The sequence below is a fragment of the Budorcas taxicolor genome, chromosome 5, assembly GCF_023091745.1.
Source record: "Budorcas taxicolor isolate Tak-1 chromosome 5, Takin1.1, whole genome shotgun sequence".
NCBI lineage: Eukaryota > Metazoa > Chordata > Mammalia > Artiodactyla > Bovidae > Budorcas > Budorcas taxicolor.
Genome location: NC_068914.1, coordinates 20,173,248 through 20,200,986, shown reverse-complemented (window position 1 = coordinate 20,200,986; position 27,739 = coordinate 20,173,248). Strand labels below are relative to the sequence as shown.

At 39.9% G+C, this 27,739-nt stretch overlaps 1 protein-coding gene across 1 annotated transcript; it reads left to right on the top strand.

Moving 5' to 3' along the window:
* The first annotated feature begins 1,779 nt into the window (after positions 1 to 1,779).
* On the top strand, positions 1,780 to 26,560 carry SUPV3L1 (Suv3 like RNA helicase). The gene is made up of 15 exons (XM_052640311.1): positions 1,780 to 2,054; positions 4,557 to 4,634; positions 4,996 to 5,103; positions 6,201 to 6,315; positions 7,482 to 7,650; positions 9,858 to 9,969; positions 12,232 to 12,309; positions 13,572 to 13,663; positions 14,671 to 14,851; positions 15,399 to 15,492; positions 18,543 to 18,762; positions 21,864 to 21,944; positions 22,381 to 22,557; positions 25,292 to 25,440; positions 26,092 to 26,560. The coding sequence occupies exons 1-15, from the start codon at positions 1,781 to 1,783 to the stop codon at positions 26,525 to 26,527; spliced, it is 2,364 nt and encodes a 787-aa protein (XP_052496271.1). The 5' UTR covers position 1,780; the 3' UTR covers positions 26,528 to 26,560.
* Positions 26,561 to 27,739: the final 1,179 nt, after the last annotated feature.

Genomic DNA, 27,739 nt, shown 5'->3' with positions numbered 1-27,739 from the left:
TCAGCATTTTCCTGAGTGTTTCTTTAGTGCTATTTTATTGGCCCTGGCCCTACCCTGAAGGAACTATAACCCAGAGCTGCTGCTAAGTCGCTTCAGTTGTGTCCGACACTGTGCGACCCCATAGATGGCAGCCCACCAGGCTCCCCCATCCCTGGGATTCTCCAGGCAAGAACACTGGAGTGGGTTGCCATTTCCTTCTCCAATGCATGAAAGTGAAAAGTGAAAATGAAGTCACTCAGTTGTGTCCGACTTTTAGCGACCCCATGGACTGCAGCCTACCAGGCTCCTCCATCCATGGGATTCTCCAGGCAAGAGTACTGGAGTTGGGGTGCCATTGCCTTCTCCGATAACCCAGAGCACTGGTTCTCAAAGTGTGGTCCCCAAATCATCAGAAGTATCACCTGAAAACATAAATTCCAATCTTGGGCATTACCCCAAACATTCTCAATCAGAAACTCCAGAAGTAGGGCCCCAACAATTTTAACAAAATTTCCAGATGACTCTTACACACCCTAAAGCTTGAGAAGTACTACTCAAGAGACACAATTATGATACAATTTTAGTGCTGTGACAGCAGTTACACCTGGCACCCTATGACATATGGACTTGAGAAATGATGACATAACTAACAACTGGCCTGTAGTTTTGACATGAATCGTCCTTTGACCTCTCATTAGCTTATATATTATATAATTACCTTATATATTATATAATCATAATTAGCTTATATATTATATAATAAATATTTGAATTAGTTAATGTTAACCCTTCATATGACCAGAGCCAGATCAGAAACTCTTTGAGGCCAAGAGGCTGTCTACTTGAATCCCTGATGTTTAAAAAGTATGTGAATCAAAGGCACATAATGTTGTTACTGAAATCCTACTTGACACACACTATTACAGGTCACATGACATATTCCTTCAAGTTGCAAGACTGTGATGTTTTAAGTATAATACAGAGATATGGAAAATCCAAGGGCCTACCTTGAATTTTATGTTTCAACTTCATATGAAACAGTATCCAACTAATGCAAAAGAAACAACTTTGGCCTGGGTACCAGGACATATTTTTGCTACACGGTTGTAACACAGCAGCGTATGATGTACACACACTGCTCCTATTAAAGTATAAGAATTTACACGCATGTCATACAAAGGGTTTACCTAAGAACTCATAAAATTCCTTAGCAACTCAGAATTTCTACGGTCCTGAGAGTAGATCAAGATATGTTCTCTAACGCTACTCTATCCGGAAACTAAAGTTAATTATCCAAGGAACTTAAGGAAAATGCTCTGCAGAGTTTCCAACCCGCAAGGAACGCTGGCGCTACATCCCAGTTACCCGCATCTCCACCAGTGGCACCCACATAGCTCACAGCTCTGCCCACGTGCTTTGAACACAGCCGTTCAGGGCCAGCTTGCTAACATCACGTGACACACTTCACAGGCCCCCGCCTCTCATCTGTGACATCCCCAAAGGTGCCTGATAATTTTCTTCAAAGAAAGCTGTCGCCAATCTCCTATAAAAGAGAACAAGGACTTACAGGAACGTATCTTGTCTGATTTTCACTTCGAAGTTTTTACTCCCCTTTATGAGCAATTTTCCGGCTCTGCTTTTTCCTTATTGATCGGGCCTCTTCTTGGGCAGCTCCCCTGCTCTGGGTCTTTGAGGGCTTCAGGCACTGGCGGTTTGCGTCACTGTCGGTGGCCGCGCGTCACTGTCCGCTGCCGCGTCCCCAGGCTGCTCCAGCCCGCCTCCTCTGGAGCCTGCAGTCTCGATGTCCTTACCCCGGTGTGCCCTGTTGTGGGCTCGGCTCCCCGCGGGGCGCCAGGCTGGCCACGGGGCAGCCGTCTGCTCTGCCCTTCGCGCCCACACCGGGCCCTTTCCTAGGGCTCTGGGGCGCGTTCCTGCTATTGCCTGCGCCTCTTCCTCTGCCTCCGGAGGCTCCAAAGCTCCAAACACGTCCTTGTTCGTGCCGCTGACTGTGAAACCTCAGGGTCCTAGCGCAGATGGCGACGTCGGGGCTGAGCTAACCCGCCCTCTGGACAAGAGTGAGTGTAGGAGCTGGAGAGGGTGGCGAGGGTGGTTGGTGCAGCGCGAGACGCTTCTCCGAGGCAGCTGCTTTTGCATCCCTTGGAGACCCAGGTCCCTTCGAACTTTGTCACTGAACCTGTCAGTGCCTGCCTCCCTTGCTGGTTTTGAGCCCCTCAAGGTTTGGGATTGTGTCTGATTGATCCTTTGATGTGCTGCCCTTGAACTGGCCTTCTCCCTTTCACTGTACCCGTGGTAATGGTCTAAGTCCCCTTGTGACGGGACGATTCATCTTTTTTGAGCCGTTGGGTGCACGACTGACTTTCTAGTATAGTCTTTCTCCCCCCACCCCCCCACCCCCCCGCTCTCCCGCCCGCCACCGCTGCTTATAACTGTTGCTCCCAGAAGGGACAAGGGAGTGGGGTGGTGAAAAGCCAGAGGAAGACTTCTTTCAGGACTTTTTGTCATTGACTGGGTACCTACGCAAACCAGACACTGTTAGGCTGTATGGTGGTTGCCAAGAGGAACCAGACTCAGATCCAGATCTCTTCCGCTCCAGAAACTTACAGCCTTGTGGGAGGAAGGACCGATGGATGACCAACTATACTACAAGGTAGAACATGATAAGGGTGAGCTTACCAAAGGTGGAAGGTACCCTGGTCATCCAGGGCTCCAGAGAGAAAGCTCTCGCTTAGCATCAGCAAATGGCAATAGCTAATCCTGTGGCTCCCCTGCAAAAAATTGCTTAATGCTTTTCCATTGTCCCCAGTTAGAAAGGGTCCTTACTCCCTGCCTGATCTGGCCTGGGTAACTCTTGGAGAAGGTTTGTTGCACACCACTCTCCTTCCTTCAGCCAGATTGATGAAATAGGCACTTGTGCTCCAGGGCTTTTTACATAATGCTACTCCTGCTGCCTAGAATATCTCTGTGGTTCCTTCTTTTTCGAAAAAATAACATTGGCTAACACTGAGTGTTAGAGACAGGTACTGTTTTAAACATGTGACCAATTTAATCTTCCTAAAAACGCTTATGAAGTACAATTTTTATCCTCGACAAATCTTATTGAATGCCTACTATGTGCTTATTTCCAAGCACTCTTCTAGTCACGCAGTAGGTGCCTATGTATGTGTGTGTGTGTATATATATATGAAAGTTATATATAGTAATATATATATGTATAAAATATACACATTTTTCTGGTTGATTGTAACACACACATATATGAGTATATGTATATATCATATATATACACATATATAGGTAAATGTATATATCATTTTTTTTCTGGTTGATCAGAATACAGTTCGGCAAGTAAGGGTAGACTGACTACAAGTAGAAAATGTTGCACATTTGTGATAGTCATATATTGCTTAACTGACTGGAACAATTTACAGTTTACCTACCTTTTGTCCACTTCCCAAATGCTAAAATATAAATAATATTTTCTCTGCCTGTATCTCTGGATTGTGAAAATCATGATAATGTGTTTGGCAAAGCACTTTGAAAAGTGTGAAGGGATGAATAAGTGTAAACTAGTATCACTTGTACTAAATGTTTGCTATTTAAAAAATGGAATTACCCTACAGTAGAATCTGATGTGTGGAAGCTGGGAAAACTGTTTCCCTAGGAGGCCAGATAGTCTACCCCAACTATATAACATAGGTTGATGTGAGGATTTAACAAAATAAGTATTTTTAGGTTACTGTATAAATAAATGTTCTAAACTTCTCTTTTTTTTAGGTTGTTAATGCAATCTCAGCTTAATTAATTTAAAATATTTTCACCTGTAAAATTAGTGATTGATAGTAGCATTTCAGCAGGCATCTAATTCAATCTCCTTTGCAGCATAGTAATTTCTCTGCTGTCACCCTTGAAATACAGTCATCTAAGCCTTACTTGAGCACTTTCAGTGACACGGAGCTGGTACTTTTGTCAGGCAACCCCTTTTCTTATTCTAATTATTAGGAAGTTCTTGTATAAATTCCACTGAAATCTGTTTCCCTCACTTCCCACTGACTTTAGTTATGCCACCTAGAATGAAATACATGTAATTTGTTCTCCCTAGAAATCATCTTCAAGCTAAAGGTTATCCGAGGCTCCTTTAGTCATTCACATAAAAGCATGATGATCTGGCCCTTGCAGTACTGGTTATCTTTCAGCTAAAAGATACCTTTTGGCTGCTCACTATTAGATGTGCAGAATGGTTGTGAGTAAACCAAACAGAACATGGGTATCTAACAGTGGTCTGGTGGAGGATAGGGTGATGCCAGTCCTATGGCACCTTGCTTAGTCTTCTGCAGTATAATGGGAATATTGATTGCATTGTTTGACTTTATACTTTTTCTTGACACTATTAAACCATAAAAAGTTTGTGATCAACTAGCCCACCTTCAAGTTCTTGCAACACTCAGTAGACCACTGCCTTGAGTGTTAGGACTTCAAATTTCTTTTGCTCTGGGGGTATTTCTCTATCTAGAAGACAAATGTTAAACATATGTTCAATTTTGTTATCTTTCTTCCAGATGAAGTAAAGAAGATCTTAGACAAGTTTTACAAGAGGAAAGAAATTCAGAAACTGAGTGCTGATTATGGACTCGATGGTAAGGCTAATACCATTTCCATTAGAGATACCTCATTGCTGCTTAGATTACAGCTTTTTCATTATTGTGTGGGACCTTGTGTGGCCTGAACATAAGTTCATAGTTGTAATATAGAGAATGTCCCTGTCTTTTGCCTCTGTCCGGGTGAAGGTGAGCCAGACACATGGCAAAGGAGCTGTGTGTTCAGCTTTCCTTCATGCTGTACTAGAATTTCAGTTTTAGCCCAGATCATAACAAACCAGGTGTACTACAAGAAAGGAAAAAGACACTTTGATGAGTTAGGTGTGATGTGTGTATGTACTTTTTAAAAGGAGAAAATGAAAACTAAGTCCTACCTGTTTTGATTTTGTGTTTCCCACAGCTCGTCTCTTCCACCAAGCTTTCATAAGCTTTCGAAATTATATCATGCAGTCTCATTCTCTGGATGTGGACATTCACATTATTTTGAATGATATTTGCTTCAGTGCAGGCAAGTATTTAGAGACTTTTTAAAATCCTTTCAACATACTTGCTGTTTCTTTTGTTTTTTTCTGTAGTTAGCTTATTTGCTTTAGAATAAGCCCTGTTAACATCCTCTAAATAATTCAGTGCTGTCATAGGAGGCCTTCTAGGTCTTTTTGCTTTATAGTAGGCCTGGGTTGGTTATTAAGTCACCCATGTGTCTTAGACTGGAGGAAGACTGGGACCGCAATCTGTCAGCATCTGCTCTTCACTAGTATAGGCCTCGGTAGAATGAACTCTCACACAAGGTAGAATTAATACAATACAGATTCCATCTGTTTTTGCCACTGACTTCTTTGTCCTTCGTACTTTGACAGACCGCTTGCTGTAAAAGAAAAAAAAAAGGAGAAATAATCATTATTTTATTCCTATGGGCAGTTTGACTTTGGTTATGTTTTTATGTATTTGACTGTTAGACCATTGCCCTGGGCCAGGCAGTGAGGTAGAACCGGGACACAAAGCAGAATGGAACTCAGCCCACCCTCATCAAAGCCATAAGGTGTGGTGACTTCTTGCTGAGAAGTCAATTCACTTTCACATTTTGTTTCTCAGTGGTATCTGTAGTTTAAAAAATACTTGCATCTGGGTCCCGTATTTTGCTTCGGTAACCATGGAGCCTTCTTGCTAATGTATATTCCCAGGTGTTTTGTTTTGTTTTGTTTTTTGCTGTCCATGATCCCACCTTCCCAACCAGGAATAGATCCCAGGGCACTGGCAGTGTGAGCACTGGGTCCGAAGCACTGGACTCTCAGGGAGGTACCCCCAGGTTCTTTGTTTTTAATTTAACTTTCATCAGTGCTGATCTTTACCTGGTGCATTGAAGAAGTGGGACATGGTTGCTGACAGCCAAAGTTTGCTGCTTTCCTAGAAAATACAAGTGAAATAAGGAAGAAAACATAAGGCAAAGCAGGATCTCAGGAAAGGATAGCATTCCTTGTTCTAGGGTTTACCTTTTTTTCCTGACAACGTCCCCTTAACTTAGCTCACTAAGAATAAAGCTTTCATTAAGTTCAGTTGTGAATAACATTTAGATTGCACAGATTAATGCAGTGTTTTATTTTCCAGCTCATGTGGATGACTTATTTCCATTTTTCTTGAGACACGCAAAACAAATATTTCCTGTGTTGGAATGTAAGGATGATCTACGAAAAATCAGTGACCTAAGAATACCACCTAACTGGTTAGTTTCTTTATTGTGGATTTGAAATTTTCAGTTTCTGATCTTGGGAGATTAGTGATCACTATATATATGTTTTATTGTATACTAGATGATAAATCAAGTAGTCTAGATTGTTTTCTCTAGAAAAATACACAATTAGTTTTGGCAGGCAGTTAGCTGGTATCTCCTCCTAAATCCTAATCAAGCTTGGTTTAAGGTTTTATTAGGGCAGATCTAAAGTAGGTCTTTAGGTTGTCCTTACAATTCAAGTGTGACCTTTCTGGTGTCTCAACGGAATATGCTGTTAATAAGTTCTCTCCACCACCACTGTGCCTGGAACTCTAACATCTCCTAGCACTTTGCCATTTCTTTGAGACTTTCTACTTAAACTCTTAGCAAGCTGTCCTCTGCTAGGCCCTGCATGTGTTCAGCCCAGCCATTGGTCAGGGACCCAAGGAACCCCCACATAGACTTACAAAGCTCCCTCTCTATTGCACCTTTCTTCTCTTCCACACTCAGGCCTTCAGATTCCAGCTGCTTCAGCAGCTTTAATCTTGATCTCTACTGCTAAGCTCGGTGGGACTATTTTAACTTGCTTGGTTTCCACCTCCCTGTGCCCTCTTGGGGTCCGCAGGGCTCATCTCAAGTGTTTCTTTCTTTTGGGGCTTATAGTCCTGCATTGCCTCTTGCCCATGTCCCCAGGGAGCTGCTATATATATTTTGTCCAGTTTTGTAGTTATCATAATAGGTCAAGTCCAGTACCATTCATCATGGCCAGAAGCAGAAGATTTCAGTCATTTTATTGTGTATGCTAAAATTCAGAAGCCTGGGAATATTTACTTCTAGGGCATATATAGAGAATGTGAAAATAATGTGAACATGTCTCTGGAGCTGATAGCAGTTTAAATTTATTTTAAGTAACTCTTGGGGAAAAGGAATTTGTACAATGGCAAGAATATCCAAGAAATTAATTTGCATTTGGGTTTTTCTGTCCTCTAGTTAGTAAACGCCATTCTTGGAAAGCAGTCATTTTGGTGTGGACATGAAACTCACCATTTAATTTAGTTTTTCAAAGATGCTATTTTGTGAATGTTAAGGGGATGTTTCATTGGAAGTTTTTTCAGTTAATACCTTTGCCAGGATTTGGAGGTTAATGGAATTAAGCAGTTTATCTACTCATGTTTTAGGTACCCAGAAGCTAGAGCCATACGTCGGAAGATAATATTCCATTCAGGTCCCACAAACAGTGGAAAGACTTATCATGCAATCCAGAAATACTTGTCAGCAAAATCTGGAGTGTATTGTGGCCCTTTAAAACTACTGGCACATGAGATCTTCGAAAAGAGTAATGCTGCTGTTAGTATATTGCCAAATATTCTCTTTTTCTTGCTAATTTGGGGGAAAGAGTGAACCGGGCGGAGGGAGAGGGTGTGTGTAGTAGTAATTTACTATTAACAAAAAGTGCCATATTTCATTGCCTGTAACTTAAGGCCATCAATTGTAAGATGTACTATTATTTTATGCAAAACTGAGAAAGATGCTGATGCTGCCAACTGAATTCTGACGTGCCACCCATTGTTAAGAGATATCCTGGTTTCAGAGATACTAAAATGTGAAAAAATATATTAGAATGAGTGAAATACAATATTATAGAATATTTCACATATACAGAGAAATGAAGGCGTAACATTCAAATAACTTGAGTCCCCTACCCAGCTCCCGTCAGATTCTAACATTTTGCCGTACATACTTATTTTTTTAACTTTTTTAAGAAATAAAATATTGGGGAATTTCCTAGTGGTCCTGTGGTTAGGACTCCATGCTTTCACTGCCGTGGGCCTGGGTTCAACCCCTGGTTAGAACTAAGATCCCACAAGGTGTGTGGCATGACCAGGGAAAAAAAAAGCATTAAATAAAATATTATTGATATAGATGAAACTCCCTCTGAACCCCTCCTTTACCCCCTCAGAGGTACCCACTACTCTGATGTATTCAATTTACCTTTTTTTTAAATGATCAAACCTTTGATGTGATTGCTAGAACTAATGATAAAGACGGAAGCCAGCTTTCCAACCTGAAAAGGACTGAATGCTCTGTGGTCTGAGGCATCATTTCAGAAAAGGGGCCACATTTTGGTTCATTGTTTTATTATGACTTTATAATGTGAGATTAACCAGTTTTGTAGGTAGTTTGCATCATGTTCTGGACAATTTGTATAATTTGCATACATAATACCTTCTTACTTATAAATACTTAGAAGTATTTCTGCAAAACAAAGACTTTCTTTTACAAAACTTCAGGATGTTCATGTAAAGCAGGACATTTAATATTGATAGAATGCCACTATTTAATCCGCTGTCCATACTCAAATTTTGCCAGTTGTTCGGTAACACCACCACTGCTCCACTTCCGCTCCCCTGTGCCCCTGCCACCTCCAGCATTCTGTTCAGGGTCTCCTGCTGTATTTTATTGTCATTTCTCCATTAATCTGGGACAATCCCTCAGTCTTTGTGTTTCATAACTTGTACAGTTGGGAAGATTACAGGTCATTCGTGTTGGAAGCTGTCACTCAGTTTGGATGTCTGATGTATCCTCATTAGTTTCAGGCCTTTAGGGAGACCAGCTGTTCCAGTTTGCCTGGACTTTCCCAGATTTATTACCAAATGGTCTTTGTCCTAAGTTATCCCTCGGTTCTGAGTGGATTGGGGTAGTTGGCTACTCACATATATACCATAGCACTGATATGAGTCCTTCTCAAAGAAATATCTTAGGAGGTCTTTATATTCTTAAATGTTATTCATAATGTTTTTCTTGAACATAGAAACAATTTCATTTTAATAAACTAAAATAGTACAGGAACTGTTGACATAATACAAAGTTTGGTTATTTATTTATTCAGCTGTGCCATTGCCTTAGTCCGGAAGGCTCTTGTTGCAGAGCGTGAGCTCTAGGCACATGGGCTTCTTTACTTGCAGGACTCAGACTCAGTAGTTGGGGCTCAAGGGCCCTAGATCACCAGCTCAGTTGCTCCATGGCGTGTGGAATCTTCTTGGACCAGGGATCAAACCTTTGTCCCCTGCATTGGCAGGCAGACTCCCATTGAGTGTGCCACCAAGAAAGTTCAGTACAAAGTTGAAAAAATAAAAGTGCTTCAGTTGCTTTTGTTACCTGAGAATTTAGCTGATTTGAGATGTTCCAAGTGTACGTAGTTTATATGAAAGTGGCTTTTATTTTTTATTAAGAGTTTTTTTAGAGGATTGGGAATATTTGTTTCAAGTACTAGACAAATAAATTTGATATAATGGAAGGAAGTGAAAAGAAAAACAAGTGCAAGCGTTAATCACTCATTCGGGTCCAACCCTTTTCGACCCCGTGGACTGTAGCCTGCCAGGCTCCTCTGTCCTTGGAATTCTGCAGGCAAGAATACTGGAGTGGGTAGCTATTCCCTTCTCTAGAGGATCTTTCCGACCTAGTCTATTAAATACTTTATATTTAATACGAATCTTCTTTTTGCTGTAGTTTTCAAGGTGGAGATAAATCCAGTTTTCTTTTTGTCGTCCTAGGGGGTGCCATGTGACTTGGTAACAGGTGAAGAGCGTGTTACAGTAGACCCAGATGGTAAACAGGCTGCCCATGTTGCTTGTACTGTTGAGATGTGCAGTGTTACAACTCCTTGTATGTATATGCTATTTTAAAACTTTATGGTTCAGTATTTTTTATTTTAAAATACAGATGAACATATGGAATGTGTTTTTTATTGTGAAAAAAATTTGTAATTGAGGCAGAGACTAGTAACAGCAAATACCCAGTATTTAACTGCTACTTAAAAATGCCAAACTTTCCGTCATGTTTGCTTTTGAATTTTCTTTCCCTTTTTCTCTTAAAAGAACTGAAATTTTAACAGATATGAATTTTCCTTTGTGTCACTCCACAGTTCAGTTCGTCTCCCCTCTGTGATCCAGTTGCTGTCAAATATTTGGTGTATACCTTTCTTGTCTTTTTTGGCGTCACTATTATATATTACCTATCAATGCTATAGTTTGTGTGTTTTAAAATGTTTACATGACAATCATATTGTATTATTGCTCTACAACTTGCTTTTTTTTCTACACATGTATTTAGATCTAGTCTTGTTTACATGTATATGTATCATAAATATATATATCATATATTCACTTAAACTGTTACATAGTATTCCATATTATGACTAAATGTATTTATTCCTTATTCTTCTATTAAATAGTATTTAGGTTGTTGTAAAGTTTTTCACTATTATATATAGTACCACAATGAACTTCTGTATAAGTACGGTAGTTTTGAAAACATTTAAAATGAAAATTAACTTTTTCCTTACTGTATAGACAATCATTGCTTCATTGTAGAAAATGTAAAAATAAATGCAAAGAGAAAAAAAAATTAATCTCCCAATTCCATCCATCCAGAATCAATAAGTATTAACCCTGTGGTATGTATTTTCTAGGTTGTGTTCATATGCATATGCTTACATGTACATTGTGGGTGTGTATATTAAAATAGGGATTATACATTATGTACTGTTTAGTATCTTGCTTTTTTCATTTTAATAATCTTAACTTTCTGAGTAAATGGATAGTTTTTAAAAATCAATTTATTCTAAAAGTAATACATTATAAATATTAAAATAGCGCTTATAAATAAAAACTCCCTCTTCTGCCCCCTCTTTTCTAACCTTATTTGTATACACTCAGATATGCTAAGTAATTTTTAATCTAATGGATTTTCAGAAAAAAATTAGCTTTCTTTTGTTTCCTTAGTGTCATTCTGGGCATATTAAATTTTTCTTTAAAACATGTTCCTCTCAAATCTTTGGTATTTTGGGAAGAGAACTAAAATATAATTTAAGTGACTGAGAAGACAACGGCACCCAACTCCAGTACTCTGGCCTGGAAAATCCTATGGACGGAGAAGCCTGGTAGGCTGTAGTCCATGAGGTCGCTAAGAGTCGGACACGACTGAACGGCTTCACTTTGACTTTTCACTTTCATGCATTGGAGAAGGAAATGGCAACCCACTCCAGTGTTCTTGCCTGGAGAATCCCAGGGACGGGGGAGCCTGGTGGGCTGCCGTCTATGGGGTCGCACAGAGTTGGACACGACTGAAGCGACTTAACAGCAGTAGCAGCAGCAGAAAGAATAAGATAATATGGTTGGAAGCATTTTGGCATTAGAAAATAAAATGAGGCTTTTTTTTTTTAACCATAGTAATGAACTTTAAAACCCCAAAGAATGAGCAGAGCTGTAGCTCAGGAAATTACACTTTCCACTCCACTTCTCCTAACACCCATCGGGGTTCCTAAGGTGCTTCGTTTACAGCAGGCTTATCTATTCCCTGGCAGTCCAGTGGTTAGGACACCACACTTCACTGCCCAGCGTATGGGTTCAGTTCTTGTTCAAGGAACTAAGATCCTGCAAGCCGGATGGTGCTGCCAAAATTTTTTTTAATTAATCATTTATTTGCCTGCATTGGCTCTTAACTGTGTCACGTGGGGTCTTTGAGCTTTAGTGTGGCACGTGAACTGTTAGGTGCAGCATGTGGGATCTAGTTTCCTGACCAAGGACTGAACTCGAGCCCCCTGCTTTGGGAGCACAGAGTTTTAGCCACTGGACCACCAGGGAAGTTGCCCACCGCCCCCCCCAATTTTTTTTTTAAATTAAAAATACAAGTATGAGATTTTTTAAAAAAAGGAAATGTAAGTTATGATGACACTTAGTGGGTGTATTGTGAGGATTAAATGAGTTGTAGTTGTAAAGCGCTTAGAACAAGCCTGCCAGCAAAGAAGCACATAGTAAGTAATGGTGATGATTATGGTGATGTTGAAAGCTTGAATTTTGATATTGTGATTTGTTTATAATACTATTGAAGTAGATTGTCTTGCTCACAATAACTTTCTGTTTTAAGATGAAGTGGCCGTGATTGACGAAATTCAGATGATTAAAGATCCAGCCAGAGGATGGGCCTGGACCAGGGCACTACTAGGTTGGTGGTTAATACTGTAAAATCTGTGCTTTGTGACATCTGCACTGGAAGGCATTTATGTGCTTGGCACTGCCAAATAGAGCCAGCTAGACCCTGTCTTGACACAAATGAAACAAAAAAGTCAGCTAGGTGTGAATTTTAATTTTCTAAATATTTTAATTATAGGTCTATTTTTTCTATTATAAAAGCATAATCATTTAATAAAAGTGTCCAAATCTTACCATATTTACACAACCACTATTAACATTTTGGTGTTTCGTGACAATCTTCTTTCTCATTTTTATGGTGTTTTGTGAATACATATAAATTTTGTATCTTGCTTTTTTTTTTCAGTGCTTTTTCATAGACTTTTTTTCATAACACATATTAATGTTGTGTATTATCCATTGAAGAGCTGTGCTATAGTCGTCCCTCGGTATCTGTGGAATATTGGTTCCTGGACCTCTGCAAATGCTCAAATCCCTTCCAGGTGGATGGGTTCTGCATGCATGAATTCAACCAGTGGTCCACCCCTGGTTGAATCTGCAATGTGAAACCTGTGGATGTGGGAAACCAGTTGTAATTTGTTGAGCATTTTTCAAAGAGGTGAACATTTTTCCCTATTATTAGTGATGCAATTTAAAAATCTTTGTAGCCATAACTTCTTATTTAATATTTCTTTAAGATAGGCTCCTGGAAGTGGACTTCTTGAAGTCCACAGACATGAATGAACATTTCTCCTGCTTGATCTTTGGAGTGAATTTTTGATCAGCATGTTGTAGGGCAAGTGTTTTCAAATTTAAAAACAAATAGGTGAACTCTTTCTTTAAACCAAGAGTGTACACTAAAACCTGTAATATAAAATAGATGAAAGTGTATATGCTAAGTGGTAAGGATCTTGGAGTTTCTTCTACCCACCAGCCCCTACCCCCTACCCCCAAGTCACCTCAGTGATTTCATGGAGCCTGATTTGAAAAGAAAAGTATAGGTCAGTACCAACCATCAAAATGCCAGATTCTAGGTCAGACTGGCTTCACCATCTAGTAGACTCAAAACCTTGGCCACAGCAGTTTAAAAACCCCAAGATTTATAAAAATGGTGATAATTTTTGCCCACTAGAAGATTTTTGTTTTCAGGGTTGAATCACAGAGATCGCATTTATGATAACCCTTCTTAAAGTTGTAAAGCAGTAGGTAAGCAAAGTATTTGGGGTATGTGAAGTATTACATATTTACTTTTGTATCTTTAAAATAAAAAAAAAATCCCAATTTTGCATTTAACAGGACTCTGTGCTGAAGAAATCCATCTGTGTGGAGAATCTGCTGCAATTGACCTGGTTACCGAGCTTATGTACACAACTGGGGAGGATGTGGAGGTACTCAATTATATGGCTTGTTCTCAAGGTGGTAGCAAATAGCCAGAGTACCCAGGCAGTGGCTTCATAGGCCCCAGATGATGGCAAAGTCAGAACTTGAAAGATTAGCTTCATTTCCCTGTAGTTGACTAGATCATGCATAGTTGGTTGGACCTCATGATCTAAACTTCTGACCGAGTGGCTCTCACACCCTAAGTCTTCAAAAGTCCAAGCAGATTCCTTAACCTTTTCTTGACAGAACCTTTTGGAATTTGAACAAATCTCTTTAGAATTAAATAAATCTGGAATGTCAGAAATTTGAGGCTCAGCAAAAGTTTGTAATTTTCAAAGTCTCAAATATCAGATACTGGGGACTCTGATACATATCTAATTGCTAGAGATAGTTTGTATTCTTTTTTCACATTCCTAAAATAGGAAGCAACTCATTTCTGCTTAATCCTACTTTTTCTTTCTTTACCAGACTTCTATAATAAAATGAAATATTTAAAAACTGGTCCATTAGTTTTGTACTCAGCTTTCAAGGAGAGATAGTGGAGTATAGTGGAAGAAATTCTGGGTTTCAGTCTTGGTTTTGCTGTTAACTCACTTTGTCTTTTTAGGCAAATCACAGAAGGCTACAGCTAGAAAAGTCCTCATCAGACCTGATCTTTTTTTTGGCTTGATCACTTATTAGACTCTATTTTGCTTTTTCATAAAATGGAAGTAACAGTTAATAACTGTTCTGAACTTAGCAAGTTCCTATACAAATCAAATATATATGAAAGTGCTTTGAAAATTTGTGAAATCCTCTGTAACATTTTGCTAATTTAGAAATACCAATGAGAACTGATGGTAACACTTATAATATCAAAATAAATGTTTTTCTGTATTTTCTCTTGAAAATGTTGGAACTTGTCTAACTTTAGCAGTTTTTAGCTACTTGACTGCTTTGTGAGTTTTTCACAATGCTTAGTCATAAGAAGTTCCGTCAGGTATGCTATTTTACAGTATCATATCCTTTATTGTAGGTTCGAACCTATAAAAGGCTTACCCCCATTTCTGTGCTGGATCACGCGCTAGAATCTTTAGACAACCTTCGGCCCGGGGACTGCATTGTCTGTTTTAGCAAGAATGATATTTATTCTGTGAGTCGACAGATTGAAATTCGGGGATTGGAATCAGCTGTTATATATGGCAGTCTCCCTCCTGGTAATTATTGACTTTCCTCATGATAGGATATGAAGTCTCTTGTTTTTGCCACGTATTTTGAAATACATAAAGAAAACACAGTAAGATACTGAGTTAAGTTGCTTGGTGTATAATTTGTAACAGGTCATATAAAGTACATACCTTTATGGTGATAGAAGTATTTTGATTATCTATAGCTCTTGTTAATTGTTGCTATTAGTAGACTGTATTTTAAATGTTGAGCTGATGATTTTCTTACAGAAATGTCATTAAAATATGATCCTGGTGATATTCCTAAAATATTACCGGAAATCTATTAAAAGTGTCCTCAAAAATGATACAGCTAGTGTGGTAGGGGACTGTGTTGCTCTTTGTGAGGTTATTTAGAGGAATACAAATGAAAGGATAAGTGACTATTTGAGAATAAAAAGAAATAAGTTTGAAACAGTGAGAGTTTTATCCATAAAACAGACAATAAGAGGTGAGGGTTTCCAAGACACTACAAGATACTCCTTAGTGTGATGTAGTAAAAGACAGAGAACATTAACGTAAACTGTTCTTATTTTAGGGACCAAACTTGCTCAAGCAAAAAAGTTTAATGATCCTGATGATCCATGCAAAATCCTGGTTGCTACAGATGCAATTGGCATGGGACTTAATTTGTAAGTAATTTGTTTTTAATAATCGAGGATATTCAGTGGGTTAGATAGCAATTTAAACACTTCTCAGTGTCATTAGAATGACCAAACTCTTTGGCTTTAGGTGAATGGGTACTGTAGTATAGATCCTAGATTTATCTTGCTCACACCTGAAGAAATAAAATTAAAATATCACATAACACTTGGACTTTTGAGTGCTGCTCCCTACCACTGCTAACCTATTATGTTCAGTTCAATTCAGTTCAGTCTCTCAGTTGTGTCCAACTCTTTGCGACCCCATGGACTGTAGTACGCTAGGCCTCCCTATCCATCACCAACTCCCAGAGTTTACTCAAACTCATGTCCATTGAGTCGGTAATGCCATCCACCCGTCTCATCCTCTGTTGTCCCCTTCTCCCGCCTTTGATCTTTCCCAGCATCAGGGTCTTTTCCAGTGAGTCAGTTCTTCGCATCAGGTGGCCAAAGTATTGAAGTTTCAGCTTCAGCATCAGTCCTTCCAATGAATATTCAGGATTGATTTCCTTTAGGATGGACTGGTTAGATCTCCTTGCAGTCCAAGGGACTCTCAAGAGTCTTCTCCAACACCACAGTTCAAAAGCATCAATTCTTTGGCGCTCAGCTTTCCTAATAGTCCAACTCTCACATCCATACGTGACTACTAGAAAAACCATAACTATGACTAGATGGACCTTTATTGGCAAAGTAATGTCTCTGCTTTTAATATGGTATCTAGGTTGGTCATAACTTTTCTTCCAAGGAGCAAGCATCTTTTAATTTCAGGGCTACAGTCACCATCTGCAGTGATTTTGGAGCCCCCAAAATAGAGTCTGTCACTGTTTCCACTGTTTCCCCATCTATTTCCCATGAAGTGATAGGACCAGATGCCATGATCTTCGTTTTCTGAATGTTGAGCTTTAAGCCAACTTTTTCACTCTCCTCTTGCACTTTCATCAAGAGGCTCTTTATTTCTTCTTCACTTTCTGCCATAAGTGTGGTGTCATCTGCATATCTGAGGTTATTGATATTTCTCCCGGCAGTCTTGATTCCAGCTTGTGCTTCCTCCAGCCCGGCATTTCTCATGGTGTACTCTGCATAGAAGTTAAATAAGCAGGGTGACAATATACAGCCTTGACGTACTCATTCCCCAGTTTGGAACCAGCCTGCTTTTCCATGTCCGATTCTAACTGTTGCTTCCTGACCTGCATACAGATTTCTCAAGAGGCAGGTCAGGTGGTCTGGTATTCCTATCTCTTTCAGAATTTTCCACAGTTTGTTGTGATCCACACAGTCAAAGGCTTTGGCATAGTCAATAAAGCAGAAATAGATGTTTTTTTGGAACTCTCTTGCTTTTTTGATGATCCAGTGGATGTTGGCAATTTGATCTCTGGTTCCTCTGCCTTTTCTAAAACCAGCTTGAACATCTGGAAGTTCACAGTTCATGTACTGTTGAAGGCTGGCTTGGAGAATTTTGAGCATTACTTTGCTAGCGTGTGAGATGAGTGTAATTGTGCAGTAGTTTGAGCATTCTTTGGCTTTGCCTTTCTTTGGGATTGGAATGAAAACTGACCTTTTCCATTCCCGTGGCCACTGCTGAGTTTTCCAGATTTGCTGGCATATTGAGTACAGCAGTTTCACAGCATCATCTTTTAAGATTTGAAATAGCTCAACTGGAATTCTATCACATCCACAAGCTTTGTTTGTAGTGATGCTTCCTAAGGCCCACTTGACTTCGCATTCCAGGATGTCTGGTTCTAGGTTGATGATCACACCATCCTGATTTTCTGGGTTGTGAAGATCGTTTTTGTATAGTTCTGTGTATTTTTCTTCTTAATATCTTAAGATATCTGTATTTCTTCTTAATATCTTAAGATATCCGTATTTCTCTTTTTAATATCTTAATACCTATTATGTTACCTCACTTTATTTTCAGTGTCTCAGTCGGCAAGTGTGTGTGCCTGTTAGGCATGTAGCGCCAGCCATTATCTTTAGGGGTTAACAATATTAAGCATAAATATTCCTCTGTGGGGATGAAAGCAGCTATACCTTTATGAATGAGCTATTCAAAGCCATTAATAGAAGCTAGCATTTAAAAGTAGCCTAAGAAGATCTTGTGTGTTTTTTTTGTAAAAAGAGTTATTTTTTAGAGCCTTCAGTTCAGTTCAGTTGCTCAGTTGTGTCCGACTCATTATGACCCCATGAATTGCAGCACGCCAGGCCTCCCTGTCCATCACCATCTCCCGGAGTTCACTCAGACCCACGTCCATCGAGTCCGTGATGCCATCCAGCCATCTCATCCTGGGTCGTCCCCTTTTCCTCCTGCCCTCAGTCCCACCCAGCATCAGAGTCTTTTCCAAGGAGTCAACACTTCGCATGAGGTGGCCAAAGTACTGGAGCTTCAGCTTTAGCATCATTCCTTCCAAAGAAATCCCAGGGTTGATCTCCTTCAGAATGGACTGGTTGGATCTCCTTGCAGTCCAAGGGACTCTCAAGAGTCTTCTCCAACACCACAGTTCAAAAGCACCAATTCTTTGGCTCTCAGCCTTCTTCACAGTCCAACTCTCACATCCATACATGACCACAGGAAAAACCATAGCCTTGACTAGACAGATCTTAGTCGGCAAAGTAATGTCTCTGCTTTTGAATATACTATCTAGGTTGGTCATAACTTTTCTTCCAAGGAGTAAGTGTCTTTTAATTTCATGGCTGCAATCACCATCTGCAGTGATTTTGGAGCCCCCCAAAAATAAAGTCTGGCACTGTTTCTACTGTTTCACCATCTATTTCCTATAAAGTGATGAAACCGGATGCCATGATCTAATTTACGTTATACTTTTCACCCACTTTAAATGAATACTTTGATGATTTTTAGTAAAAAGTGCTACTTAAAGGGAAGAAAAATAATAACTGACAAACCCCTTTACCTTACTTTGTAAACAGTGGGCAATATTGCAAGTAGGCCTAACTAGAATTCGAGTGAGCCTTTGTACAATGAACCAAATGATGGACGACTTTTCAGACAGCAGCTCATGAGATCATCCTTATTTCTCTTTCAGGAGCATAAGAAGAATTATTTTTTACTCCCTTATGAAGCCAAGTATCAATGAAAAGGGAGAGAAAGAAATAGAACCAATCACCACCTCTCAAGCCTTGCAGATTGCTGGCAGAGCTGGTAGGTTCAGTTCAAAATTTAAAGAAGGAGAGGTTACAACAATGAATCGAGAAGACCTCAGTTTATTAAAGGAAATTTTGAATAGGCCTGTGGATCCTATAAAGGTAAGGTTCAATTAACATAATAATTAATTACCTCTTCTCTGTGAAGGACAGTCCTTCCTTCCTTCACTGCCTTTCCAGACTTTCACCTCAGATACCTGGAAACAAATAAGCCAAAGAAAATATTGTGCCATGAAAATCATGTCAAGAAAGACCTGCTTCGGAACTTCCCTGATGGTCCAGTGGCTAAGACTCCACGCTCCTGGTTCAGGGGGCCTGGGTTCGTGGTCAGGGAGCTAGATCCCACATGCAACTAAGAGATCCCGCATGTGGTAACTAAGACCCAGTGCAACCAAATAAATAAAAATATTTAAAATGAAAGAAAACCTTGCTTTATTGCTTTTGAGGGGCCTAAGAGAGATCCCCTGGTTAGAGAATGGTATGCAAGTGAAAGATCCAGATTTTATAAATGTAGCAATAATGTAACAAGTTTAGTAAACCTGATTTTACCTTAATTTTTCCTGTAATTTAACAGGTGGGGTTTGGGGCATGAGCAGGTGGGCATATAGCTTTGTCAGTAGTCTGAAAATTGCCAGAAACTTGACAGTAGAAGAAACCTTTGCATGTTGGTAAAAACAGCATTAAGCTGTACAGCTTTGAACCATTAAGGACAAGGTTAAATTTTGGTTCGTGCAGTTAATGAGACAGAAGTGTATGAATTTTAAACAAACTATTACAATTTAAAGTTTGCCTGGAAAATTCACTTAATAAGGCTTATCTTACTTTTAGGGATCTGAGGTAAAAGGGTATATAAATGAGATAACATGAGGGAAAGTTCCTGGTGGAAAGCTGTGGATGGAATCATTTCTGTAGCTTTTGTTAAGAGTATAGCTGTGGGACTTCCCTGGTGGTTTGATGGCTAAGACTTAATGCAGTGGGGCCCAGATTCTGTCCCAGGTCAGGGAACTACATCCCATGTGCTACCATTAAGACCTGATGTGGCCAAATAAATATATTTTTTTAAACGTTTAAAAAAAAAAAGTGCAGCTGATAATGCACCTCCCATCTCCCTCCTGGGTACCTCCTTTCTTGTGTTTATTCTCTTCCTCCCTCTCATGATTCATCTCTCTCTTTTTTTCTCTTTGTTTTTCCCATTCTCTTTCTTTTTTTCTTTCTAATGCTTCAGTTCAGTTCAGTTCAGTCGCTCCGTTGTGTCCGACTCTTTGTGACCCTGTGAATCGCAGCACACCAGGCCTCCCTGTCCATCACCAACTCCTGGGGTTCACTCAAACTCACGTCCATCGAGTCGGTGATGCCATCCAGCCATCTCATCCTCTGTCGTCCCCTTCTCCTCCAGCCCCCAATCCCTGCCCGCATCAGAGTCTTTTCCAGTGAGCCAACTCTTCACATCAGGTGGCCAAAGTATTGGAGTTTCAGCTTTAGCATCAGTCCTTCCAAAGAACACCCAGGACTGATCTCCTTTAGGATGGACTCGTTGGATCTCCTTGAAGTCCAAGGGACTCTCAAGAGTCTTCTCCAACACCACAGTTCAAAACCATCAATTCTTCGGTGCTCAGCTTTCTTCACAGTCCAACTCTCGCATCCATACATGACCACTGGAAAAACCATAGCCTTGACTAGACAGACCTTTGTTGGCAAAGTAATGTCTCTGCTTTTAATATGCTATCTAGGTTGGTCATAACTTTCCTTCTAAGGAGTAAGCGTCTTTTACTTTCATGGCTGCAGTCACCATCTGCAGTGATTTTGGAGCCCAAAAAAATAAAGTCTGACACTGTTTCCACTGTTTCCCCATCTATTTCCCATGAAGTGATGGGACCAGATGCCATGATCTTCGTTTTCTGAATGTTGAGCTTTAAGCCAACTTTTTCACTCTCCTCTTTCACTTTCATCAAGAGGCTTTTTAGTTCCTCTTCACTTTCTGCCATAAGGGTGGTGTCATCTGCATATCTGAGGTTATTGATATTTCTCCTGGCAATCTTGAATCCAGCTTGTGCTTCCTCCAGCCCAGCGTTTCTCATAATGTACTCTGCATAGAAGTTAAATAATCAGGGTGACAATATACAGCCTTGACATACTCCTTTTCCTATTTGGAACCAGTCTGTTGTTCCATGTCTAGTTCTAACTGTTGCTTCCTGACCTGCATACAGATTTCTCAAGAGGCAGGTCAAGTGGTCTGGTATTCCCATCTCTTTCAGAATTTTCCACAGTTTATTGTGATCCACACAGTCAAAGGCTTTGGCATAGTCAATAAAGCAGAAATAGATGTTTTTCTGGAACTCTCTTGCTTTTTTGATGATCCAGCGGATGTTGGCAATTTGATCTCTGGTTCCTCTGCCTTTTCTAAAACCAGCTTGAACATCCGGAAGTTCACAGTTTACGTATTACTGAAGCCTGGCTTGGAGAATTTTGAGCATTACTTTACTAGTGTGTGAGATGAGTGCAATTGTGCAGTAGTTTGAGCATTCTTTGGCATTGCCTTTCTTTGGGATTGGAATGAAAACTGACCTTTTCCAGTCCTGTGGCCACTGCTGAGTTTTCCAAATTTGCTGGCATATTGAGTGCAGCACTTCCACAGCATCATCCTTCAGGATTTGAAATAGCTCAACAGGAATTCCATCAGCTCCACTAGTTTTGTTCATAGTGATGCTTCCTAAGGCCCACCTGACTTCACATTCCAGGATGTCTGGCTCTAACTGTGGGCAATTCTTGACATTGTAAATATTCAGGTAAAGAGATAACTGGCCTCCAATTTAGACATTTTCTCTTCTGTATATGTATGTCAATTTTATTGCCCTGGTTAAAGTGATTGGGTTTTCCTTTTTTGTTTTGTTCAGTGGAGAGAATTGAGACCCTGGAAAGTACTTGTGTATGTTATCAGATCACCACAGATTTTAGGAATATAAGTAAAATATAAGCCAAAAATTACTCAGTGGGTGTACTTGAATAGTTTTATTGAATTATCTCACCACCTTTCCTAGTTGGTAATAAATGGCAAAATATGATGCTTGTCTCTGTTTTACTCAAATTCTTGTCCCTTAACTCATTTGGCAAGGGCCTAACCCAAATATAGGACTTTATCTTGAAATAAGAAAACTTATGCTTAAAAAAAAAAAAGCTTATGGTTGTTTTTTCTTTTACTCAAGGCAGCTGGTCTTCATCCAACTGCTGAGCAGATTGAAATGTTTGCCTACCATCTCCCTGACACAACGCTTTCTAATCTCATTGTAAGTAGAAACTCCTAAATCTCTTTTCTAAAAAAGTCAGTATGTGATTTCCCCAGTGGTTAAGACTCTGTGCTCCCAATGCAGGGGGCATGAGTTCAGTCCTTTGTTGGGAAAAATAAAAACATTTAAAAGGTGGTATGTCAGACAATTACTGGTTAACATTTAGTCTGTTTTTGTGAAGTTGCTATTCATGAAGTTTATCTTGAAAGTGGAAACTTTCTCTCAGAAGTTTTAGGGCTTTTATCCTGGGGAGTTTTCTGAGTATTTCAGGTTGAGAAGGCTGGTAAGGACGTCTGTTAGCTTGAGGAGGCAGTGAATTAAGCAAGCCTTTCCAGACGTCTGTTAATGTATTAAAGTGATTGTCTTTTATAGACTTGAGTACTTTATTCATGCCCGGCTAGGTAGTCCAGTAATTTAATGTATTTTTCCCCCCCAGGATATTTTTGTAGACTTTTCACAAGTTGATGGGCAGTATTTTGTCTGCAATATGGATGATTTTAAATTTTCTGCAGAGTTGATCCAGCATATTCCATTAAGTCTCCGAGTGAGGTATGTTTTCTGCACAGCCCCTATCAACAAGAAGCAGCCTTTCGTCTGTTCTTCACTGTTGCAGGTAAGCCTTTATCATTTTGATATTTTGAGTTGTTTCGGGTTGATGCATTTTCCCCAAACAATATTTTGTTAATCAGAATAAAGAAAGAGGAGAGTGTGCCCTCTAATATGAAATACGGTGTAAGAACTTAATAAAACATGACTCTTGTTCTTTCAGATAATTTTTTTGGGGAAAGAGAATTCTTGCTTTGTATTTGGTTTTGTGTGGTAGCCTTTTTGCAGAAGCTAAAATAAAAATAATTAAACATAATATTTTGAGAGAAAGGAGTCTTTGCCTGATGGTAGATACACTTTTTCCTTGTTGGTGTTGGGGAATGTATTCTGGAAGGGAAGGGGCTTAGGAGTCAGTAGTGGCAATAGTATTCAGTTCTCTTAACTGTCAAGGATGGCTGTTTGTGTGAATTTGGTGCCAAGGTTCCAGCCCCTTTTCTTTTAACTCTTTTGGGTAGAGAGACAACTCTCTGACTTCTGATCCCAAGAGTCACCCAAACAAGGGGCTGGGCAGAGGCAGCAGAAGCTAAACTTCCAGGCTCTCTCCTTGTTCTCTGCAGTCTCTGGGCCATTGCTCCCCCTGTTGGGTCTGCACGCTCTCCCTGCCCCACTAAGCCCAGAGGTCGTCTCTTTAATTTTCCTGATTCATTGTTGTCATTTCACTGCCATCTTTTTTTTTAATAGCTGTTAACATTCTGCGTATTAGCTTTGTTTGGATCAAATCTATTTCTAAGTTTATGTTTTAAATTATTTTAAAATTATGTAAACAATACACAAGTACTTTTTTGCACAAAATTAAAACATTAGAGAAGGTTAAATTGGGCTGCCACCAGGGTGGCATAACTGCTATTATCAGCTTTGCTATAATAGCTGATATCAGCTATTATCCTTGCAGACCTTTTCTGTTACATTTGCCTACATACCCATAGGAGCAGAAATTCTAGTTTTTGTTGGGTGGGTGTGTTCTCCCATAAATGCCATAATAAATTAGTCTGCAGCTTGTCTTTTTCCTTGAATATGTCTTAGAGGTGTTCCGTGTCTGGGTATTTACCTAGGAAATATGTTTCTTAGAGCTGGTGTTGTGAGAGAGCTAACTAGCATAAGATTGAAGTTTATGGAACAAAATCTTAAACTTAAAAGACCCGAGGACTTCCTTGGTGGTCCGGTGGTTAAGACTCTGTGCTGCCAGTACAGGGGGTGTGGGTTTGATCCCTGGTTGGGGAACTGATCTCACATGCTGTGCAGTGCTGCCAAAATATTAAAAACATAACAAAGAACTGACCTGGATGGAACTGGAGCCCATGGGCCTGACCCCATTTAAACCATCCTTCAAACTGCTCTCTAATAAAATAAAGGGCATGTTTCTAAGGAGTAAGGAGTCTGGGAGCCAATAGTTGCTTATGTGTTGTGTTTACAGGTTAAAATGTGAAATCTGGAGATTTTCCTTGATCTCCATTATTACTGAATAAAAGAGCTCAGTTCTGCTAATGGTCTCTGATGCCCCTTAGAAAGTAGTTTAGGAACTGTTCCCTGGAGCTCCTTTAGGGCTGGCTGTTGGATGGGTCTTTCTCCCTCTCTGTCTCTGAGCAGCTCCATACCCACATACTGGGCTTCCACTAGTTGTTTGTGGCCTAAAATGTTAAACCACTGCTTTTGTAAGAGAACTGAGTTTTGGCATGTTCTGCTTATTAGCAAGTTAACGTGGTCACGTTTCCATTCTTCATGGCCATCTTACCTGGCATGTATTAAACAGCAGAATGAAGCAGACTGAACCTAATAAACTTGTAACATTATTTAACCACAGTTATTCGAAAACTACCCTGCACTTCTAAAGTTTTGACTTTGCTTAGGTTAAATATTTAGAGATAATTTTCCCTAATTAAGAAATGAACCTTTCAAAATCACCTTATCCTTGAAGCTAAAGATTGTAAACTTATGCTTGCTAGTTTTCTCATGGTTTTATTATATCCTGTAGATATTGTGATGCATAATAGCATCTAGCGTTGTTTGGGAGGCAGCATGATTTGAGTGTCTTGGGGTTCAAGAAGGTGTGGTGATATGGTACTGAAGAAGCTGAATCACAGTGGTGACTTGGCCAGAACTCTATAACTGTACAGCTGGTGGAGAGGCAGAGTCTCTTTACTAGTTTGACTGGCTCATGGCCAACCTTGCACCAAGTCACCTTAAAGAGTTTCTTTTTCTTTCTCTGGCCATGCCACATGGCATAGGGGAACTTGGTTCCCCAACCAGGGATCGAACCCAACCCCCTTGCAGTGGAACCATGGAGTCTGAACCACTGGACCGCCAGGGAAATCCCTCAAAGACTTTTTAATATAATAAAGGATGGTATTGATAAAATAGAAGCCCCTATTTAAGGCTATAGGACTATTACCTGAAGGGACAGAAGTCTCTGGGTGCTGTCTGCCTGGAACTTGGAACTTAGAACATAAAATGTTCATAAATGTTAGCAGGCAGTCCCTGGAAAGTTAGTTCATAGGCGTTTTATTGCCTTGGTTTTGGAAAAAGAAGGAAATCATTCCTTTCAAAAACAAAACCCAAACTTTAAAGAGCATGAAATGTTCTTTAAAATATAGAAAAGTATAAAGAAGGAGAGAAACCAGCCCGCCTATTGCGGTAACAGCACAGTTAACATTTTGTTGTGCTGTCTTTTTTGGGGGGGTGGGGTCACAGACCAAAGTGAATTCGGATTCTTTTGCCAAATTCCTTTCTTCTGTCTTTCTCAGTTTGCCAGACAGTATAGCAGGAATGAGCCCCTAACCTTCTCATGGTTACGCCGATATATTAAATGGCCATTACTTCCACCTAAGAATATTAAAGACCTCATGGATCTTGAAGCTGTCCACGATGTCTTGGATCTTTACCTGTGGCTAAGGTACCAAAGTTTTCCATTATGTGCTCTCATTTTTCCAAGTAATAGGGCAAATCAAAAGTTTTTATGATGGTCTTTTACACTTTCAAATTAGGCACATACTTGCAAGGTGTTTTATTGTCCATTTAGGCAGTTGAGCCTGGTTTCCACCCATTCCAAAAATGGCTTACGAGTTCTTATGATTCTAGTTAGGATAAGGAGGCGAGAGACTCTACTAGACCTTCGCTATGCAAATAGTGGTCCCTGGACCAAGAGCATTGGTATTGATGGGAGCTTGTTAAAACCAGAGAATATTGGGCCTACTCCAGCTTTAATAAAATTCTACATTTTAATAGAATTTCAAGGTGATTCATGTGTGTATCATGATTTAAGAGGGACTGCTGTAGATCAGTGATTCCCAAAGGAGGGGCATGTCCCACTAGGGGAGCAGATCAGAATCACTTAAGATAGGAGTAGTGAGCAACTCTCATAACAACATACTCCTTAGGTGTGCTGGGGGCAGGAGTGAAGGTTGAGCAAAGGCACTGGACACAGTTTGCAAAAACAGAATATTTGGAATTAATCAGTGTTAAGATTTAGTCACTTCATTGACAGTAGTCCAGCAACTGCCCTAGGAACTCTTCCTATCATGTAATGTGTTTTTTTTCTTTCCAGCTACCGGTTTTTAGATATGTTTCCAGATGCCAGCCTGGTTCGAGATCTCCAGAAAGAACTAGATGGCATTATCCAAGATGGTGTACACAACATCACCAAACTGATTAAAATTTCAGAGACACATAAACTGCTGAATTTGCAGAACTTGTCAGCTGAGAGCCAGTCCCGTTTGTCAGGTGCAGCAAAGAGCCAAAGCAGAAGGAATCGGGGCCCCAAAGCTGTGGGGAGTAAAGCTGCTGAGCCACTCGGCCCTGATGCAGAAGAGAAGTCCCTTGCTTCCAGGTTGGTGCAGCAGGGACTCCTCACTGCAGACATGCTGAAACAGCTGGAAAGGGAGTGGATGACACAACAAACCGAGCAGGGCAAAGGAAGACTAGAAACTGGGACTTCCTTAAAAGGGACAAGAAGAAAGAAGAAAGAACCGGATTCAGATTAGTTTAATTCTATTTTTACAAATAAAAATATTTTAAGCTCCTTTTTTCTTTATATGCATTTACTGCCTGCCTGTGGTATTGTGGCTATCTTTTACTGCGTTTTTTGGCTAAGAAAAATGAACTCTTAAAGATAACTAAACTATTTGTTTCATGTCTTAGAGGTTTATTCAAAGCTTTATTTAGTGGCCATTTGTAGTATAGCACTAAGACAATGCATTCTGAGGAACTCTGCATGGGGATAGAATCAGCATGGTGAATTGTTTTGACCAGTTTCCCTACACCTTTGCGAGGATGTCACAGGTGGAATTCTTTGGCAAACATCTGCTGTCTGTTGTACCCACATACCAGAGGCTCTTCTATGTGCTGGAAATACGTAATAAAAGAAACAGATTATATCCATGCCCTCATGGAGATTATATTTGGTATGGTGACAGATAAGAATAAGTTAACAAATAAACAATGTCAGCTCTATGAGGGCAAATATTGTCTGTATAGTTCACAGCTATATGTATGGTGCCTAGAATACAGTAGAAGGAAAAATGAATGTGAAATTAATAGATGTGATTTCAGAGATAAATGCTAGAAAGTAATAGAATAAGGAAAGAGAATGGTAGTAGTTGGTGGGCTATATCATGTGGAATGAGGGGTCTTCTCCTGTCCAAAGGCCAGTCTGATGCATAGTGGCCTTCACTTGTCCAGTAGTGTTTTAAGCTTTGGTTGGAGACACAGCTTATAAGAGCTTAAATACATAGGCTTTGGGGTTGGACAGATTGTGGTTTAGCTTCTGTCATCACTACCAGCTCAGTGACCTTGCCCTCTCTATGGCTTGGTCGTTACATTCAAAAAAGATGGATAGTAATGCCTACTTGGAGTTGTTTGGAAGGTTAAATGACATCTCATGACATTAAAGTCCTGGTATACAGGAAGTGTTTTATAAAGGAACCTGAAGGTTTGAGTTCATTCTGGGCTGTGAATTGAGCTCTTAGGTCATTGGAAGAACTTATTTCTTGAGCAGCTGCCAAGTTGAGGCTGATTACAGCCTGGGGATTAAAGTGATTTGGTTGCATTTCGGTCAAGGAATAGCTAAGTTTGCAGTTGTCTCTCTCTGACTTTTTCTTCAATAGTTCAGAGTTCAGATGGTATTTAATTGAGATAGCAATTTTTATTCTTCTAACCTTTGCCTTCATAGAAATGAAAGCTGAACAGGTGGCACT

What these genes read in the sequence shown, in the direction of transcription:
- SUPV3L1 (XM_052640311.1), top strand. Translation starts at nt 1,781, where the DNA reads ATGTCCTTACCCCGGTGTGCCCTGTTGTGGGCTCGGCTCCCCGCGGGG. An exon ending in TGATATTTGCTTCAGTGCAG is followed by an intron (nt 5,104 to 6,200) that starts GCAAGTATTTAG and finishes TTTATTTTCCAG; the next exon opens with CTCATGTGGATGACTTATTT. An exon ending in GTGCAGTGTTACAACTCCTT is followed by an intron (nt 9,970 to 12,231) that starts GTATGTATATGC and finishes TTCTGTTTTAAG; the next exon opens with ATGAAGTGGCCGTGATTGAC.